This window comes from Oncorhynchus masou, chromosome 30 (genome assembly GCF_036934945.1).
Source record: "Oncorhynchus masou masou isolate Uvic2021 chromosome 30, UVic_Omas_1.1, whole genome shotgun sequence".
NCBI lineage: Eukaryota > Metazoa > Chordata > Actinopteri > Salmoniformes > Salmonidae > Oncorhynchus > Oncorhynchus masou.
In genome coordinates, this window is record NC_088241.1 from 3,153,360 (window position 1) to 3,173,832 (window position 20,473).

Below are 20,473 nucleotides of genomic sequence, written 5' to 3' on the forward strand. Positions count from 1 at the left end.
GCACCCTCATAGATATTATCCTGACCTACTTGCCCTCCAAATACACCTTTGCTGTTTTCAATCAGGATCTCAGCTATCACTGCCTCATTGCCTGCATCCGCTATGGGTCCACAGTCAAACGACCACCCCTCATCACTGTCAAACGCTCCCTGAAACACGTCTGCGAGCAGGCCTTTCTAATCGACCCGGCCCGGGTATCCTGGAAGGATATTGACCTCATCCCGTCAGTAGAGAATTCCTGGTTGTTCTTTAAAAGTAATTTCCTCACCATCTAAAATAAGCATGCCCCTTTCAAAAAATGTAGAACTAAGAACAGATATTGCCCTTGGTTCACTCCAGACCTGACTGCCCTTGACCAGCCCCGAAACCTGAAGGATCTGGAGAAGGTCTGTATGGAGGAGTGGGCCAAAATCCCTGCTGCAGTGTGTGCAAACCTGGTCAAGAACTACAGGAAACGTATGATCTCTGTAATTGCAAACAAAGGTTTCTGTACCAAATATTAAGTTCTGCTTTTCTGATGTATCAAATACTTATGTCATGCAATAAAATGCAAATTAATTACTTAAAAATCATACAATGTGATTTTCTGGATTTTTGTTTTAGATTCCGTCTCTCACAGTTGAAGTGTACCTATGATAAAACATTACAGACCTCTACATTTATAAGTAGGAAAAACTGCAAAATCGGCAGTGTATTAAATACTTGTTCTCCCCATGGTACTTGCCCTGCAACTACTTGCCCAAGCCTCCCCAGCTTCTCCTTCACCCAAATCCAGATAGCAGATGTTCTGAAAGAGCTGCAAAACCTGGACCCATACAAATCAGCTGGGATAGACTATCTGGACCCTCTCTTTCTAAAATGATCTGCCGCCATTGTTGCAACCCCTATTACCAGTCTGTTCAACCTCTCTTTCGTATCGACCGAGATTCCTAAAGATTGGGTAGCTGCCGCGGTCATCCCCCTCTTCAAAGGAGGTGACACTCTAGAGCCAAACTGTTACAGAGCTATATCCATCCTGCCCTGCCTTTCAAAAGTCTTTGAAAGCCAAGTTAACAAACAGATCACTGACCATTTCGAATCCCACCGTACTTTCTCCGCTGTGCAATCCGGTATATATCAACGATGACGCTCTTGCTGGGGGTGTTTCCTTGATCCACCTCTACGCAGACGACGACATTCTGTATACATCTGGCTCTTCTTTGGACACAGTGTTAACCAACCCTCAAACAAGCCTCAATGCCATACAACACTCCTTCCGTGACCTCCAACTGCTCTTAAACGCTAGTAAAACTAAATGCATGCTCTTCAACCGATCGCTGCCCACACCCACCCGCATCACTAATCTGGACGGACTTAGAATATGTGGACAACTACCAATACTTAGGTGTTTGGCTAGACTAAACTCTTCTTCCAGACTCATATTAAACATCTCCAATCCAAAATTAAATCCACAATCAGCTTCCTATTTCACAAAACAAAGCCTCCTTCACTCATGCTGCCAAACATACACTCGTAAAACTGACCATCCTACTGATCCTCGACTTCGGCGATGTCATTTACAAAATAACCTCCAACACTCTACTCAGCAAACTGGATGCAGTCTGTCACAGTGCAATCCGTTTTGTCACCAAAGCCCCATATACTACCCACCACTGCGACCTGTATGCTCTTATCGGCTGGCCCTCGCTTCATATTCGTCGCCAGACCCACTGGCTCCAGGTCATCTATAAGTCTATGCTAGGTAAAGCTCTGCCTTATCTCAGCTCAGTGGTCACCCTAACAACACCCACCCATAGAACGCGCTCCAGCAGGTATATCTCACTGGTCATCCCCAAAGCCAACACCCCCCTTGGCCGCCTTTCCTTCCAGTTCTCTGCTGCCAATGACTAGAACAAATTGCAAAAATCGCTGAAGTTGGAGACAAATCTCCCTCACTAACTTTAAACATCAGCTATCTGAGCAGCATACCGATCGCTGCAGCTGTACACAGCCCATCTAACTACCTACCTCATCCCCATATTGTTTTAATTTACTTTTTTTGCTCTTTTGCACACCAGTATTTCTACTTGCACATCATCATCTGCACATCTATCACACCAGTGTTCATTTGCTAAATTGTAATTACTTCGCTACTATGGCCTATTTATTGCCTTACCTCCTCACGCCATTTGCACACACTGTATATAGACTTTTTTCTATTGTGTTATTGACTGTTGGTTAGTTTATTCCATGTGTAACTCTGTGTTGTTGTTTGTGTCAAACTGCTTTGCTTTATCTTGGCCAGGTCACAGTTGTAAATGAGAACTTGTTCTCAACTGGCCTACCTGGTTAAATAAAGGTGGAATCAATTTCTTTGAAATAAAAACTCACTCACCAACATGTATGGGAGCAGGCAGGAGGCTGTAGTCTTGTTCTCCTGGTGTATATTCCAGTCTCTCTCTGTTCAGCTGGTTCTGAGAGGAGGGACTGGGGAAGAGACACATTTACACAATGGAATTAATAGAATACACACCATTTGTGGCGCAGCGCTAGCTTTGGGTTCGCGCCCAGGCTCTGTCGCAGCCAGCCTCGACCGGGAGGTCCGCACAATTGGCCTAGCGTCGTCCGGGTCAGGGAGGGTTTGGCCGGTAGGAATATCCTTGTCTCATCGTGCACCAGCGACTCCTGTGGTGGGCCGGGCGCAGTGCGCGCTAACCAAGGTAGCCAGGTGCACGGTGTATCCTCCAACACATTGGTGCGGCTGGCTTCCGGGTTGGATGCGCGCTGTGTTAAGAAGCAGTGCGGCTTGGTTGGGTTGGGTTGTGTTTCGGAGGATGCATGGCTTTCAACCTTCGTCTCTCCCGAGCCCGTACGGGAGTTGTAGCGATGAGACAAGATAGTAATTACTAACGAAATTGGGGAGAAAAAGGGGGTTAAAAAATTTAAATAAATAAATAAAGAATACAAACCATTTGTGAAATCAATTCAGAGTATGTGAAGTTAGATTGTATGAATAGGTGCATGATAACTCACTCTGTAGTTTTGTAGTCATCTGAGTAGAGCCCCGCCCTCTGAAACCTCTTCCTAGGCAGCTGGTCAGCTCCCTTATCTGATTGGCTGGCCGGGGTTAGGGATGGAGTTTGGGTTAGCTCTGATTGGCCTGTGCATATGGAGGGGGTGTGGGTGACTGGCTCACCTTCACCAGAACTAAGAGGAAGGAATAAAGTGAGAGAGCGAGAGATAGGATAGAGAGAAAGAAAAAGAGAGAGAAAGGGCACTGGCTTAGCACACAGTGCTGTCAACCATGTGTTAATATACTTTGTCTGTGTGAACTATTAAGTCTTCAGTGCACATCTAGCAGCTCGTTGCAGGGTATGTAAAATAGCATGCATTTTCTAGACTTTCTCAGTAGCACTTTGATCGCTGTGGGAGTGAAATGTTGCGTTAAACTTTGCAACCATTTGCGAGGGCACTCGTTGGGTCAGTTGGGATGAGGGTGAGTTCTGACGGTTTACCTTTGGAGACAGGATGGATGCTCGACCTCCTCTTTCTCAATGTGCCTCCTCTTCCGTCTTCTCCTCCTCTGGCTGTGAATCACAGCTTCAATCACCTCTTGTACTGAATCTCCTCCTCCTCTTCCTCTGTTTCTGTCTCTGTTCTGGACGTCTGTCTCAGTTGGAGGGTTTGGTTGGCTTGTAGGCGAGAGGAAGGGGGAGAGCAAAGGGGAGGCTAGAGGGTTCTTCCTGGGTCGTCCAGGCCCTCTCTTAGCCCCAAAACGTTGACCACTTCTCAGCCACTTCAGTTGCCTTCTGCTCAGGTCATAGTGTGGGTCTGGAGTCCAGAGAGAAGTCATTGGAGCAAGGACAGGGAGCGAGAGAGAGGTGGGAGAGAGGTGGGAGACAGAGGGAGGAGAAAGGGAATGATTGGGAAATAAAGAGAGGGGAAGAGAGAGAGAGAGAGAGGAGAGGTGTATATGTATCAGTAACTGAAAAAGCAGCAGTCTGTCTCAGTGTGTCCCTGGGATGGGGTGACTCTACACTTCCTTTGCACTGCTGCCTGGTATTCCCCTCAAATCATATACTCCCCTTCTGGGAATAACAACAAGCAGTCAAGCACACACACACACACATGCACAATATGCACCAGAGGAGGCTGGTGGAATGAGCTTTAGGAGGACGGGCTCATTGTAGTGGCTGGAATAGAATCATTGGAACAGAGTCAATCTTTCCATGTATTTGATGTGTTTGGTACCATTCCACTGATTCCATTCCAGGCATTACAAAGAGCCTGTCCGTCCACCTATATCTCCTCCCACAAGCCCCCTCTGGTATACACACACACATACGCTCGCACGCGCAAACACCCACACACACACACAAATTATACATTAGAATGTGTGTGTGGGCTGTGTGTGTGTGCTCAGTTACATATGTGTCTGGTTAGATCGTGTGCGAATGCCAAACAAATCCATCCTCCCCTCTCAAAAACAACACTCTACCTCCCTCCCTCTGCCCTCCCTCTCTATCCTCCCTCAAGATCAGTCCCCCGCCATCCCGCTCTTCTCCTCAAGTATCTCCTTTCTTCCCATCTTTCCAAAATTCCCCAACATTAACACTGAATGAGCAGACTTTCCTTCTAGGGGTTTTCCAGCCAGGCAGTGTAGAGTACAGTATGTTGGCCAGTCAGCCAGGCAGTGTAGAGTACAGTATGTCGGCCAGCCAGCCAGGCAGTGTAGAGTACAGTATGTTGGCCAGCCAGCCAGGCAGTGTAGAGTACAGTATGTTGGCCAGCCAACCAGGCAGTGTAGAGTACAGTATGTTGGCCAGTCAGCCAGGCAGTGTAGATTACAGTATGTTGGCCAGCCAGCCAGGCAGTGTAGAGTACCGTATGTTGGCCAGCCAGCCAGCCAGTGTAGAGTACAGTATGTTGGCCAGCCAGCCAGGCAGTGTAGAGTACCGTATGTTGGCCAGCCAGCCAGCCAGTGTAGAGTACAGTATGTTGGCCAGCCAGCCAGGAAGTGTAGAATGCAGTATGTTGGCCAGCCAGTCAGAAAGGCAGTGTACAGTATAGTATGTTGACCAGCCAGCCAGGCTGTGTCCAGTACAATATGTTGGCCAGCTAGCCAGCCAGGTAGGCAGTGTACTGTATTGTTGGCCAGACAGCCAGGCAGTGTACAGTACAGTATGTTGGCCAGCCACTCAGCCAGGCAGTGTACAGTACAGTATGTTGGCCAGCCAGCCAGGCAGTGTAGAGTACCGTATGTTGGCCAGCCAGCCAGCCAGTGTAGAGTACAGTATGTTGGCCAGCCAGCCAGGAAGTGTAGAATGCAGTATGTTGGCCAGCCAGTCAGAAAGGCAGTGTACAGTATAGTATGTTGACCAGCCAGCCAGGCTGTGTCCAGTACAATATGTTGGCCAGCTAGCCAGCCAGGTAGGCAGTGTACTGTATTGTTGGCCAGACAGCCAGGCAGTGTACAGTACAGTATGTTGGCCAGCCACTCAGCCAGGCAGTGTACAGTACAGTATGTTGGCCAGCCAGCCAGCCAGACAAGCAGGCAGTGTACAGTAGTATATGTTGGCCAGCCAGCCAGGCAGTGTACAGTACAGTATGTTGGCCAGCCAGCCAGTGTATTGCACAGTATGTTCGCCAGCCAGCCAGGCAGTGTACAGTACAGTATGTTCGCCAGCCAGGCAGTGTACAGTACAGTATGTTGGCCAGCCAGACAGCCAGGCAGTGTACAGTACAGTATGTTGGCCAGCCAGCCAGGCAGTGTAGAGTACAGTATGTTGGCCAGCCAGCCAGGCAGTGTACAGTACAGTATGTTGGCCAGCCAGCCACTGTATTGCACAGTATGTTGGCCAGCCAGCCAGCCAGGCAGTGTACAGTACAGTATGTTGGCCAGCCAAACAGTGTATTTCACAGTATGTTCGCCAGCCAGGCAGTGTACAGTACAGTATGTTTGCCAGCCAGCCAGGCAGTGTACAGTACAGTATGTTCGCCAGCCAGCCAGGCAGTGTACAGTACAGTATGTTGGCCAGCCAGCCAGGAAGTGTACAGTACAGTATGTTGGCCAGCCAAACAGTGTATTTCACAGTATGTTCGCCAGCCAGGCAGTGTACAGTACAGTATGTTTGCCAGCCAGCCAGGCAGTGTACAGTACAGTATGTTCGCCAGCCAGCCAGGCAGTGTACAGTACAGTATGTTGGCCAGCCAGCCAGGAAGTGTACAGTACAGTATGTTCGCCAGCCAGCCAGGCAGTGTACAGTACAGTATGTTGGCCAGCCAGCCAAGCAGTGTACAGTACAGTATGTTGGCCAGCATGGCCAGCCAGTGTACTACACAGTATGTTCGCCAGCCAGCTAGGCAGTGTACAGTACAGTATGTTGGCCAGCCAGCCAGGCAGTGTACAGTACAGTATGTTGGCCAGCCAGCCAGCCAGGCAGTGTACAGTACAGTATGTTGGCCAGCCAGCCAGCAAGGCAGTGTACAGTACAGCATGTTGGCCAGCCAGCCAGCCAGGCAGTGTACAGTACAGTATGTTGGCCAGCCAGCCAGCCAGGCAGTGTACAGTACAGTATGTTGGCCAGCCAGCCAGCCAGGCAGTGTACAGTACAGTATGTTGGCCAGCCAGCCAGCCAGGCAGTGTACAGTCCAGCATGTTGGCCAGCCAGCCAGGCAGTGTACAGTACAGTATGTTGGCCAGCCAGCCAGCCAGGCAGAGTACAGTACAGTATGTTGGCCAGCCAGCCAGGCAGAGTACAGTACAGTATGTTGGCCAGCCAGCCAGGCAGTATACAGTACAGTATGTTGGCCAGCCAGCCAGGCAGTGTACAGTATGTTGGCCAGCCAGCCAGGCAGTGTACAGTACAGTATGTTGGCCAGCATGGCCAGCCAGTGTATTGCACAGTATGTTGGCCAGCCAGCCAGGCAGTGTACAGTACAGTATGTTGGCCAGCCAGCCAGGCAGTGTACAGTACAGTATGTTGGTCAGCCAGCCAGGCAGTGTATTGCACAGTATGTTGGCCAGCCAGCCAGGCAGTGTAGAGTACAGTATGTTGGCCAGCCAGCCAGGCAGTGTACAGTACAGTATGTTGGCCAGCCAGCCAGGCAGTGTACAGTACAGTATGTTGGCCAGCCAGCCAGGCAGTGTACAGTACAGTATGTTGGCCAGCCAGCCAGCGTACAGTACAGTATGTTGGCCAGCCAGCCAGCCAGTGTAGAGTACAGTATGTTGGCCAGCCAGCCAAGCAGTGTACAGTACAGTATATTGGTCAGCCAGCCAGGCAGTGTATTGCACAGTATGTTGGCCAGCCAGCCAGGCAGTGTAGAGTACAGTATGTTGGCCAGCCAGCCAGGCAGTGTACAGTACAGTACGTTGGCCAGCCAGCCAGCCAGGCAGTGTACAGTACAGTACGTTGGCCAGCCAGCCAGGCAGTGTATAGTATCGTAGGTTGGCCAGCCAGGCAGTGTACAGTACAGTATGTTGGCCAGCTAGGCAGTGTACAGTACAGTATGTTGGCCAGCCAACTAGCCAGACAGTGCACAGTACAGTATGTTGGCCAGCCAGCCAGCCAGGCAGTGTACAGTACAGTATGTTGGCCAGCCAGCCAGGCAGTGTACAGTACCGTATGTTGGCCAGCCAGCCAGCCAGGCAGTGTACAGTACAGTATGTTGGCCAGCCAGCCAGGCAGTGTACAGTACCATATGTTGGCCAGCCAGCCAGCCAGGCAGTGTACAGTACAGTATGTTGGCCAGCCAGCCAGGCAGTGTACAGTACAGTATGTTGGCCAGCCAGCCAGGCAGTGTACAGTACAGTATGTTGGCCAGCCAGCCAGCCAAGCAGTGTACAGTACAGTATGTTGGCCAGCCAGCCAGGCAGTGTACAGTACAGTATGTTGGCCAGCCAGCCAGGCAGTGTACAGTACAGTATGTTGGCCAGCCAGCCAGGCAGTGTACAGTACAGTATGTTGGCCAGCCAGCCAGGCAGTGTACAGTACAGTATGTTGGCCAGCCAGCCAGCTAGCCAGGCAGTGTACAGTACAGTACGTTGGCCAGCCAGAAAGCCAGGCAGTGTACAGTACAGTACGTTGGCCAGTCAGCCAGGCAGTGTATAGTATCGCAGGTTGGCCAGCCAGGCAGTGTACAGTACAGTATGTTGGCCAGCTAGGCAGTGTACAGTACAGTATGTTGGCCAGCCAGCTAGCCAGACAGTGCACAGTACAGTATGTTGGCCAGCCAGCCAGCCAGGCAGTGTACAGTACAGTATGTTGGCCAGCCAGCCAGGCAGTGTACAGTACCGTATGTTGGCCAGCCAGCCAGCCAGGCAGTGTACAGTACAGTATGTTGGCCAGCCAGCCAGGCAGTGTACAGTACCATATGTTGGCCAGCCAGCCAGGCAGTGTACAGAACCATATATTGGCCAGCCAGCCAGGCAGTGTGCAGTAAGGTATGTTGGCCAGCCAGCCAGGCAGTGTACAGTACAGTATGTTGGCCAGCCAGCCAGGCAGTGTACAGTACAGTATGTTGGCCAGCCAGCCAGCCAGCCAGGCAGTGTACAGTACGGTATGTTGGCCAGCCAGCCAGGCAGTGTACAGTACAGTATGTTGGCCAGCCAGCCAGGCAGTGTACAGTACAGTATGTTGGCCAGCCAGCCAGCCAGGCAGTGTACAGTACAGTATGTTGGCCAGCCAGCCAGGCAGTGTACAGTACAGTATGTTGGCCAGCCAGCCAGCCAGGCAGTGTACAGTACAGTATGTTGGCCAGCCAGCCAGGCAGTGTACAGTATGTTGGCCAGCCAGCCAACCAGGCAGTGTACAGTACAGTATGTTGGCCAGCCAGCCAGGCAGTGTACAGTACAGTATGTTGGCCAGCCAGCCAGCCAGTGTACAGTACAGTATGTTGGCCAGCCAGCCAGCCAGTGTACAGTACAGTATGTTGGCCAGCCAGCCAGCCAGCCAGTGTACAGTACAGTATGTTGGCCAGCCAGCCAGCCAGGCAGTGTACAGTACAGTATGTTGGCCAGCCAGCCAGGCAGTGTACAGTATAGTATGTTGGCCAGCCAGCCAGCCAGGCAGTGTACAGTACAGTATGTTGGCCAGCCAGCCAACCAGGCAGTGTACAGTACAGTATGTTGGCCAGCCAGCCAGGCAGTGTACAGTACAGTATGTTGGCCAGCCAGCCAGCCAGTGTACAGTACAGTATGTTGGCCAGCCAGCCAGCCAGTGTACAGTACAGTATGTTGGCCAGCCAGCCAGCCAGCCAGTGTACAGTACAGTATGTTGGCCAGCCAGCCAGCCAGCCAGTGTACAGTACAGTATGTTGGCCAGCCAGCCAGGCAGTGTAGAGTACAGTATGTTGGCCAGCCAGCCAGGCAGTGTACAGTACAGTATGTTGGCCAGCCAGCCAGGCAGTGTACAGTACAGTATGTTGGCCAGCCAGCCAGGCAGTGTACAGTACAGTATGTTGGCCAGCCAGCCAGGCAGTGTAGAGTACAGTATGTTGGCCAGCCAGCCAGGCAGTGTACAGTACAGTATGTTGGCCAGCCAGGCAGTGTACAGTACAGTATGTTGGCCAGCCAGCCAGGTAGTGTACAGTACAGTATGTTGGCCAGCCAGCCAGCGTACAGTACAGTATGTTGGCCAGCCAGCCAGCCAGGCAGACAGTGTACAGTATATTGGCCAGCCAGCCAGGCAGACAGTATACATTATGTTAGCCAGCCAGCCAGCCTGGCAGACAGTGTACAGCATGTTGGCCAGCCAGCCAGGCAGACAGTGTACAGTATGTTGACCATGCAGCCAGGCAGACAGTGTACAGTATGTTGACCATGCAGCCAGGCAGACAGTACAGTATGTTGGCCAGCCAGCCAGTCAGGTAGACAGTGTACAGTATGTTTGCCGGCCAACCAGGCAGACAGACAGCCAGACAGCGTACAGTATGTTGGCCAGCCAGCCAGGCAGACAGTATACAGTATGTTGGCCAGCCAGCCAGCCAGGCAGACAGTGTACAGTATGTTGGCCAGCCAGCCAGGCAGACAGTATACAGTATGTTGGCCAGCCAGCCAGCCAGGCAGACAGTGTACAGTATGTTGGCCAGCCAGCCATTCAGGCAGACAGTGTACAGTATGTTGGCCATACAGGCAGGCAGACAGACAGTGTACAGTATGTTGGCCAGGCAGACAGTGTACAGTATATTGGCCAGCCAGCTAGCCAGGCAGACAGTATACATTATGTTAGCCAGCCAGCCAGCCTGGTAGACAGTGTACAGTATGTTGGCCATGTAGCCAGACAGTATACAGTATATTGGCCAGCCAGCCAGCCAGGCAGACAGTGTACAGTATGTTGACCGGCCAGCCAGGCAGCCAACCAGCCAGTGTACAGTATGTTGGCCATATAGGCAGGCAGCCAGACAGTGTACAGTATGTTGGCAATGCAGGCAGCCAACCAGCCAGTATACAGTATGTTGGCCATATAGGCAGGCAGCCAGACAGTGTACAGTATGTTGGCAATGCAGGCAGCCAGACAAGCAGCAGCTGAGACAGTGACACATGAACAGGACTATACATAGAGACTGGTGGTTAACTAATGACTGTGTTCTGCTCATAGCTTCATAGCCCAGGGCTCAAACAGCACAGCAGGCAGCCAACTTCACAACCAGAGACATTTCTAAGATCTCTGGCAGATCGGACTGGAAGGATTATTAACAGACTGTGAGAATGAACCAATAAATGAGGGGAAAATAATGTGTGCGTGTGTGAGTTAGTGTACTGCCCCCAGCCCCCCTCTCCTGCGTGTGTGAGTTAGTGTACTGCCCCCAGCCCCCCTCTCCTGCGTGTGTGAGTTAGTGTACTGCCCCCAGCCCCCCTCTCCTGCGTGTGTGAGTTAGTGTACTGCCCCCAGCCCCCCTCTCCTGCGTGTGTGAGTTAGTGTACTGCCCCCAGCCCCCTCTCCTGCGTGTGTGAGTTAGTGTACTGCCCCCAGCCCCCCTCTCCTGCGTGTGTGAGTTAGTGTACTGCCCCCAGCCCCCTCTCCTGCGTGTGTGAGTTAGTGTACTGCCCCCAGCCCCCCTCTCCTGCGTGTGTGAGTTAGTGTACTGCCCCCAGCCCCCTCTCCTGCGTGTGTGAGTTAGTGTACTGCCCCCAGCCCCCTCTCCTGCGTGTGTGAGTTAGTGTACTGCCCCCAGCCCCCCTCTCCTGCGTGTGTGTATATGTGACAGTTCATGTGTCATGCAGGTTCTCTGTTCAAGTCTGTAACTTGCTGTAGTAATAAAAAGAACAGAGACTAATTTCCTCCCCAATATCATGTCTGATGTACTGATTACATAGACCTGGGAGAAGGACAGTCTACCAACCTTACTACTGTCTCTGCTATGTGAAAACCTGCTGTCACTGTAGTATGTCTAGCCTGGGTGCCTGGCTTCAATAATATTCTCACTCTCACACACACACACACACACACACACACACACACACACACTCACACTCACACTCACACTCACACTCACACTCACACTCACACTCACTCACTCACTCACTCACTCACTCACTCACTCCCCAGTCTCACCTGTGCCTCTCCTCTCTGTCTGTGATGTCTCCTCACTCCTCAGTGACCCGTCTTGATTCCCTGGTCTCCAATTGTCTCTTCCGTTCCTCATGCCCCTCCCACTGGTGGCAGAGGAGGTGAAGAGGTTGGTGTGTGTCGGGGGGGTGAAGGTGCTGTGACAGGGCGTGTGTCTCTCCCCCGCCTCTCTCTCTGACTCCCCCACAGCGGCCGTCCTCTGCCCTTCTGTCAGAGTGCCCCAGGTGGGATCGAGGGGTCTGAATCCTGCCCCCAGCCCCCCTCTCCTCAGCCAGGGGTTCTGCCGAACCCCCCAGCCCTCTCCAAACGAGGAAAGGTGAGAGGAGCCTAGACAGGTGAGGGGTGTGTGTTTGAGCCTCTCTGATGATGATGATGAAGAGGCTGGTTTAACAGAAGCAGAGAAGAAAGAAGAGGGGTATTTGCCGTGCCTATGTTGCCATGGAGACTCCATCAACCCAGCACTCCCTTGTCCTCCAGTCTTTCTACTTCCTCCTGATCCTGTGGTGAACTCTGACCTTAGCTGTGACCCGGCAACTCTCTTATCCCCTTCTTCCTTTCCATCACGATCACGCTGTCTGTGACGATGTTTGTGTCTGAGCTTGTGTTCACTCCCCCCACAGACACAGGACCGACCAGGGACGGACCCTGCTGGACAGGAACGGACCCCGGCCCTCTTTCCCTCACCCATAACCCCCATGTCCTCACCTCCACCTCCACCCAACCCAGCCTCCCTCAGCTGCCTGCTCCTCCTCCTGTGGAACCTGGCTGGGTTGAGGAGGAGGTGAGGGGGTGAAGGTGGGGGCGTAGGGGCGAGGGGAGGCAGGGGAAAGGAGGGGTGGGGATTTGGGTAATGGGCCATGGTCAGAGGATAGCCTCTGTAGTAGCCAAAACCCAGAGGCATGGGGGTGGTGGAAGAGGTGGTGGAGGAGGCCAGGGGGGTACTGAGAGAGGAGGGGTGGAGGTGCCCTGTGATACCCTGTAAGGCACACCTCCGCCCCTGGCCACAGTCACCCTGGTCTAAGGACTCACAGGGCTTGGTGGGACAGCCACACCTCAACCTCTGCTCTGGCTTTCTGCTGCCATAAGGCAGGCCGTGGCAGGGGTGGGGGTGGAGCGGGGAGAAGGAGGGGTGAGGGGGGTAAGACAGGGGGTGAGGTGAGTAGTATCCACTCAAGTTGATTCTGTAAACGTTTGAGCGGAAATTTTGCGATGACAATAAGGAAGAGTGGCGTCTTTTCTCCCCACTCTCATCGAGATCCTGCCCCAATCCAGCTCTGGCCCAATCACGGTGGCGCCCGATGCGGACCTCGCTGAACTGCCCAATGAGATCGTCCAGTTCAGAGAGGAAGTCTGGGTCGTGCGCGTGCATGAGCAGGTGCTGGTACTTCCTCTTGTGTTTGTGTTTCTGTCTCTTGTGTGTGTTGTGCCCTAGGCAGGGGCAGAGGTCCAGGTGGGAGCACTGGTTGTGCCCTAGGCAGGGGCAGGGGGGGCAGGTATAGGGACATTCGTACCCCCTCCGCCTGTGCCTGTGTCTGTCTCTGGGTTCCACTAAGTCAGAAGGAGGCGTGTGTCTGGGGGAGGCAGAGGGGGGAGAGGGGGGTGAGGCTGACACTCTGATGGGTGAGGGTACAGGGAGGGGGTGTTCTAGTAACATGGAGGGTGAGGGTTGTCTCTGACCCTTTAGGTTGACCCCTAAACCTGTCCGGAACACTGACCGGGTGACATCTGAGGTCATTCCCATGGTTACCCCCCCTCTCCCTCGGCCCCTCCTCTCCCCCCTCTCTGAGATAGTGTTGTGGTCCATTCCAATCACACTATCACTAGGCAACATCTCCTTGCTGTGTGATTTACTGATAGGTGAGGGTGTGGCCTCTTTCAGGTGTGTGGGGAAGACCGGCAGATGGGAGTAAAGAGGGTGAGGAAGAGGAGGAGAAGAGAGTCTGCTGGAGGGATGGTGGAAGAGGGGATGTCGTCCCTGACCTGGAGAACTCCTCTTTAGGGAGGGAGAGAGGGATGAGCAGGAGGAGAAGGAGGAGGAGAGAGGACGTGGCGATGCGCAGGAGGAGGAGGGTGAGGGGAGGGAGAAGGTGTGGGGGAGGAAGAGGGAGGGAGCAGGTTCTGTGCAGCCTCCATCACTGTAAGGGCTTTGGGCTCCACTGGAGTGGGTGAGAGATGGGGAGGGGAATGGGTGAGAGAGGGGAGGATGGGGCTGGGGAGAGGAGAAGAGAGAGGAACTAGAGAGACTGGTGAACAGTGTGGACTGAGAGGCAGGGTTAGAGTTAGCTGGAGCTTTGGGTTTGCGTCCTCTCCTCTTCCCCATGTAGATGGTCCCCCTCTTACTCACGTTGATCTGTGGACCTAGTTTACCCCCAAAGGAAGAGGACAGGAAGGGTGCTGTGGGCGACCCACACACCCCTCCTGCACACCCACGAGAGTTCTCCCTACCTCCCTCTCTTCCTCTCCCCTCCTTCCCCCCTCCACACCCAGAAAGCATTTCCCTGAGTAGCCTCCTCTTCTTCCTCCTCTTCATCTCTCCGATGATGCTCCTCATCCTCAGCTTCCTGTTCCCCTTTTCAGAGGGGAAGTCTTTACCCCCCTCCTCATCTCCAGAGGGGGTCAGTGTACCCCTGTTCTGGTCCTGGGGAGTCTGTTTGGGGAGGAGGGGGGAGGGTGGCAGCCGTTTGGGGCGACCTCGTTTCCTGGGTGTGGGGTTGGGGCAAGAGGGACTGGTGAGGGTGGGCCTGTGATCCAGCACTGGGTTGAGCACATGGGGGTCCGGAGTCTCATCATGCCCATGAGGGAGCATCTCAGCTTGGGTAGGTTTAGGGGAGTGTCTGGGTTGGGGTTCGTCCAAGCTCCAGGTTTGGGATTTGGGGCGACCCCTTTTTCTGGCCTGATTGAAGGGACGGTCAGGTCCAGGTAAAGGGTTAGGGTCAGAGGTCAACAGGTGAGACTGGGTGGGGGATGGGGGTCGACCTGCTGGTCTGGGTCTCACAGGGGTGGAGGTAGAGGGGGAGAGGGAGGACAGACTGGAGGGTGGGGGAACGGAGGGGGCTAGGCATGACTCAGCTGACCGAAGGTTGGGTGAGTTGGTAGTTGCGGGTGTCTGGGAGGTAGTGGGGGATGTCTGGGGGGTAGTGGGGGTCTGTGGGGCAACTAAGGGGGCATCTTGGCGGCCATCTGGGTTCTCTGCCATTCTCTGTGCCCGGTTCACCAGCCTGGTCCAGCTTGGCCGTCGGGTTTTACGCTTCTTCAGCGGACGGCTGTCCTGCTCTCGGGGAGGTAGGAGGAGAGGAAGAGTGGAGAGAGAGAGAGGGAGGAGGAAGGGAAGTGAGGGGAGAGGAGGCAGTGGATGGGTTGGAGGGAGAGACGGTGGGTCTTGAGGGGGCACCAGTATCACCTAATTCCCCTGTTCTGCTGGTCAGGTCTGGGCTGGGTGTACCTGTCTTCCTGCTCTGAACCTCAGACATCTGACACTTTGTAGAAGAGGGCGATTTATTCATCCTCAAGTCTCTGGGCTTCTCTCTTTCCTTGTCCTCGTCCCCATTTCTCTCCTCCTTCCCCGTCATATCCCTCCCGCTCTCATCCATCCCAGTTCCCTCCTTCCCTCTCTCATTTCTGTCCATCTTTGGACTCTCATTCCTCCCTCTGTCCTCCTTCCCTCTCCCCTTCTCCCCTCTCTTACCCTTCCCTTTCTCACCCCTCGCTTTGTCATCTTTCTCTTTCTTCTTCTTGGCTTTCTCCTCCTTCCCTCTCCCATTTCCCACAGAGGATGGTAGTAATGGTCCCCTGCTCAGGCTGGTGAGGGAGGCAGCAGGACTCAGTCTCCCATAAGCCACTGGGGCTCCTCTCTGGTCTGGAAGTAGGGGTGTGGATGGGGGTGGTGTAGGAGGGCAGCTGAAGCCTGTAGTCCTGTCCTGGGCTGCAAGGTCAGCCTGATGGGGGCTGGAGGCTGAGTTCACGTTAGTGGGGGCGGCTGAGGAAGAACAGTTCTGTTTGCGACCTTTGACCTTTGTGAGTCTGGTAGGATGGCAGGTGACTGTAGGTACTTCCCCATTCAGCATACCTCCCTCACCGCTAGGGTCCTTTACCAAGGGGTTATGGGGTGATGAGGGAGGGGGGGAATGGGGGGATGAAGCTGTGGGGTAAGAGAGGGTTGCCTGGTCCATTTGGGCAGGTGAGGGTAGTTTGCTGTGGGCATCAGGTGGGTCAGGGTGCCATGGTTTCTCCGTTAGGGTGTCTGATTTCTTATAGCCCAGGTTCACAGGGACCTGCTGGGATGAAAACATGGTTATAAACACATTGTTATCAGATCAGATTGGTCATTTATTATGTCATCTACCTGTAAATTACCTAGATCTTTTCTGATAAAGATTTTCATATAATCAAAAATATTTAAAAGAAATATTTCTCCAAAAGAATCCCAGTTAGACCTATGATAGAGTTCTGTTATTTTCTAATAATTTACCGCATTGTGCCCTTGTTAACAAGGAAGTAGAGGTATGTAAATGTAATGTGTTTCAGAGCTGCATAGTTCATTAGTGGGTCAGAGAGAGGACAGGGAGAGGAAAGAGAAAGAGGGAGGGAAAAGGAGAGCAAACAAGAGAGAGAAACAGTAAGGGTGGGGTGCTGGTGCAAGTCTGTTGGAAGACAGCTAAATGACACAATGACAGAGAGAGAGAAACAGCAAGGGTGCGGTGCTGGTGCAAGTCTGTTGGAAGACAGCTAAATGACACAATGACAGAGAGAGAGAAACAGTAAGGGTGGGGTGCTGGTGCAAGTCTGTTGGAAGACAGCTAAAGGACACAATGACAGAGAGAGAGAAACAGTAAGGGTGGGGTGCTGGTGCAAGTCTGTTGGAAGACAGCTAAATGACACAATGACAGAGAGAGAGAAACAGCAAGGGTGCGGTGCTGGTGCAAGTCTGTTGGAAGACAGCTAAATGACACAATGACAGAGAGAGAGAAACAGTAAGGGTGGGGTGCTGGTGCAAGTCTGTTGGAAGACAGCTAAAGGACACAATGACAGAGAGAGAGAAACAGTAAGGGTGGGGTGCTGGTGCAAGTCTGTTGGAAGACAGCTAAAGGACACAATGACAGAGAGAGAGAAACAGTAAGGGTGCGGTGCTGGTGCAAGTCTGTTGGAAGACAGCTAAATGACACAATGACAGAGAGAGAGAAACAGTAAGGGTGGGGTGCTGGTGCAAGTCTGTTGGAAGACAGCTAAAGGACACAATGACAGAGAGAGAGAAACAGTAAGGGTGCGGTGCTGGTGCAAGTCTGTTGGAAGACAGCTAAATGACACAATGACAGAGAGAGAGAAACAGTAAGGGTGCGGTGCTGGTGCAAGTCTGTTGGAAGACAGCTAAATGACACAATGACAGAGAGAGAAAACAGTAAGGGTGGGGTGCTGGTGCAAGTCTGTTGGAAGACAGCTAAATGACACAATGACAGAGAGAGAGAAACAGTAAGGGTGCGGTGCTGGTGCAAGTCTGTTGGAAGACAGCTAAATGACACAATGACAGAGAGAGAGAAACAGTAAGGGTGGGGTGCTGGTGCAAGTCTGTTGGAAGACAGCTAAATGACACAATGACAGAGAGAGAGAAACAGTAAGGGTGGGGTGCTGGTGCAAGTCTGTTGGAAGACAGCTAAAGGACACAATGACAGAGAGAGAGAAACAGTAAGGGTGGGGTGCTGGTGCAAGTCTGTTGGAAGACAGCTAAAGGACACAATGACAGAGAGAGAGAAACAGTAAGGGTGCGGTGCTGGTGCAAGTCTGTTGGAAGACAGCTAAATGACACAATGACAGAGAGAGAGAAACAGTAAGGGTGGGGTGCTGGTGCAAGTCTGTTGGAAGACAGCTAAAGGACACAATGACAGAGAGAGAGAAACAGTAAGGGTGGGGTGCTGGTGCAAGTCTGTTGGAAGACAGCTAAAGGACACAATGACAGAGAGAGAAACAGTAAGGGTGCGGTGCTGGTGCAAGTCTGTTGGAAGACAGCTAAATGACACAATGACAGAGAGAGAGAAACAGTAAGGGTGGGGTGCTGGTGCAAGTCTGTTGGAAGACAGCTAAAGGACACAATGACAGAGAGAGAGAAACAGTAAGGGTGCGGTGCTGGTGCAAGTCTGTTGGAAGACAGCTAAATGACACAATGACAGAGAGAGAGAAACAGTAAGGGTGGGGTGCTGGTGCAAGTCTGTTGGAAGACAGCTAAATGACACAATGACAGAGAGAGAGAAACAGTAAGGGTGGGGTGCTGGTGCAAGTCTGTTGGAAGACAGCTAAATGACACAATGACAGAGAGAGAGAAACAGTAAGGGTGGGGTGCTGGTGCAAGTCTGTTGGAAGACAGATAAAGGACACAATGACAGAGAGAGAGAAACAGTAAGGGTGCGGTGCTGGTGCAAGTCTGTTGGAAGACAGCTAAAGGACACAATGACAGAGAGAGAGAAACAGTAAGGGTGCGGTGCTGGTGCAAGTCTGTTGGAAGACAGCTAAATGACACAATGACAGAGAGAGAGAAACAGTAAGGGTGGGGTGCTGGTGCAAGTCTGTTGGAAGACAGCTAAATGACACAATGACAGAGAGAGAGAAACAGTAAGGGTGGGGTGCTGGTGCAAGTCTGTTGGAAGACAGCTAAAGGACACAATGACATAGAGAGAGAAACAGTAAGGGTGCGGTGCTGGTGCAAGTCTGTTGGAAGACAGATAAAGGACAATGACAGAGAGAGAGAAACAGTAAGGGTGCGGTGCTGGTGCAAGTCTGTTGGAAGACAGCTAAAGGACACAATGACAGAGAGAGAGAAACAGTAAGTGTGGGGTGCTGGTGCAAGTCTGTTGGAAGACAGATAAAGGACAATGACAGAGAGAGAGAAACAGTAAGGGTGGGGTGCTGGTGCAAGTCTGTTGGAAGACAGCTAAAGGACACAATGACAGAGAGAGAGAAACAGTAAGGGTGGGGTGCTGGTGCAAGTCTGTTGGAAGACAGCTAAATGACACAATGACAGAGAGAGAGAAACAGTAAGGGTGCGGTGCTGGTGCAAGTCTGTTGGAAGACAGATAAAGGACACAATGACAGAGAGAGAGAAACAGTAAGGGTGGGGTGCTGGTGCAAGTCTGTTGGAAGACAGCTAAATGACACAATGACAGAGAGAGAGAAACAGTAAGGGTGGGGTGCTGGTGCAAGTCTGTTGGAAGACAGCTAAATGACACAATGACAGAGAGAGAGAAACAGTAAGGGTGGGGTGCTGGTGCAAGCCTGTTGGAAGACAGCTAAAGGACACAATGACAGAGAGAGAGATACAGAAAGAGAGGAAGAGAGAGTGCGAGAGAGGAAAAGAGAGAGAGAGCGAGCGAGAGAAAAATAGAGAAATTAGGACACATGAGGAGAGAAGCTGAGGTGATGGAGACTGAAATGAGGTTGACTCGGTAAGGGGAGAAATTGAGCGATGGAGAAAGAGAGAGAGAGGTGGAGAGAAAGAGAAATGAGAGCAGGTAGTGAAAAGAGGGGAGGTAAAAATAGACAGAGAGAAAGAGACAGGGTAGAGAGAACTAGAGAGAAAGAGACAGGGTAGAGAGAGAACTAGAGAGAAAGAGACAGGGTAGAGAGAGAACTAGAGAGAAAGAGACAGGATAGAGAAAGAACTAGAGAGAAAGAGACAGGGTAGAGAGAGAACTAGAGAGAAAGAGAGGGTAGAGAAAGAACTAGAGAGAAAGAGGCAGGGTAGAGAGAGAACTAGAGAGAAAGAGGCAGGGTAGAGAGAGAACTTGAGAGAAAGAGGCAGGGTAGAGAGAGAACTAGAGAGAAAGAGACATGGTAGAGAGAGAACTAGAGAGAAAGAGACATGGTAGAGAGAGAACTAGAGAGAAAGAGGCAGGGTAGAGAGAGAACTAGAGAGAAAGAGGCAGGGTAGAGAGAGAACTAGAGAGAAAGAGGCAGGGTAGAGAGAGAACTAGAGAGAAAGAGGCAGGGTAGAGAGAGAACTAGAGAGAAAGAGGCAGGGTAGAGAGAGAACTAGAGAGAAAGAGGCAGGGTAGAGAGAGAACTAGCGAGAAAGAGGCAGGGTAGAGAGAGAACTAGCGAGAAAGAGGCAGGGTAGAGAGAGAACTAGCGAGAAAGAGGCAGGGTAGAGAGAGAACTAGCGAGAAAGAGGCAGGGTAGAGAGAGAACTAGAGAGAAAGAGGCAGGGTAGAGAGAGAACTAGCGAGAAAGAGGCAGGGTAGAGAGAGAACTAGCGAGAAAGAGGCAGGGTAGAGAGAGAACTAGCGAGAAAGAGGCAGGGTAGAGAGAGAACTAGAGAGAAAGAGGCAGGGTAGAGAGAGAACTAGAGAGAAAGAGACAGGGTAGAGAGAGAACTAGAGAGAAAGAGACAGGGTAGAGAGAGAACTAGAGAGAAAGAGACAGGGTAGAGAGAGAACTAGAGAGAAAGAGACAGGGTAGAGAGAGAACTAGAGAGAAAAAGACAGGGTAGAGAGAGCTAGAGAGAAAGAGACAGGGTAGAGAGAGAACTAGAGAGAAAGAGGCAGGGTAGAGAGAGAACTAGAGAGAAAGAGACAGGGTAGAGAGAGAACTAGAGAGAAAGAGGCAGGGTAGAGTGAGAACTAGAGAGAAAGAGACAGGGTAGAGAGAGAACTAGAGAGAAAGAGACAGGGTAGAGAGAGAACTAGAGAGAAAGAGGCAGGGTAGAGTGAGAACTAGAGAGAAAGAGACAGGGTAGAGAGAGAACTAGAGAGAAAGAGGCAGGGTAGAGAGAGAACTAGAGAGAAAGAGACAGGGTAGAGAGAGAACTAGAGAGAAAGAGGCAGGGTAGAGTGAGAACTAGAGAGAAAGAGACAGGGTAGAGAGAGAACTAGAGAGAAAGAGGCAGGGTAGAGAGAGAACTAGAGAGAAAGAGACAGGGTAGAGAGAGAACTAGAGAG

At 52.0% G+C, this 20,473-nt stretch overlaps 1 protein-coding gene across 1 annotated transcript in view; it reads right to left on the reverse strand.

Annotated features, from left to right (window-relative positions):
• The window catches only part of LOC135522999 (histone-lysine N-methyltransferase ASH1L-like), a 32,965-nt gene that overhangs the window by 3,974 nt on the left and 8,518 nt on the right, over nucleotides 1-20,473 (reverse strand). The window contains exons 3-6 of the mRNA XM_064949732.1: nucleotides 11,538-15,826; nucleotides 3,495-3,810; nucleotides 3,013-3,186; nucleotides 2,375-2,466 (exon numbers count right to left, since the gene is read on the reverse strand). Coding sequence (XP_064805804.1) covers nucleotides 2,375-2,466; nucleotides 3,013-3,186; nucleotides 3,495-3,810; nucleotides 11,538-14,748 — 3,793 coding nt within the window. The 5' untranslated portion in view covers nucleotides 14,749-15,826. The remainder of the gene's footprint in view (nucleotides 1-2,374; nucleotides 2,467-3,012; nucleotides 3,187-3,494; nucleotides 3,811-11,537; nucleotides 15,827-20,473) is intronic.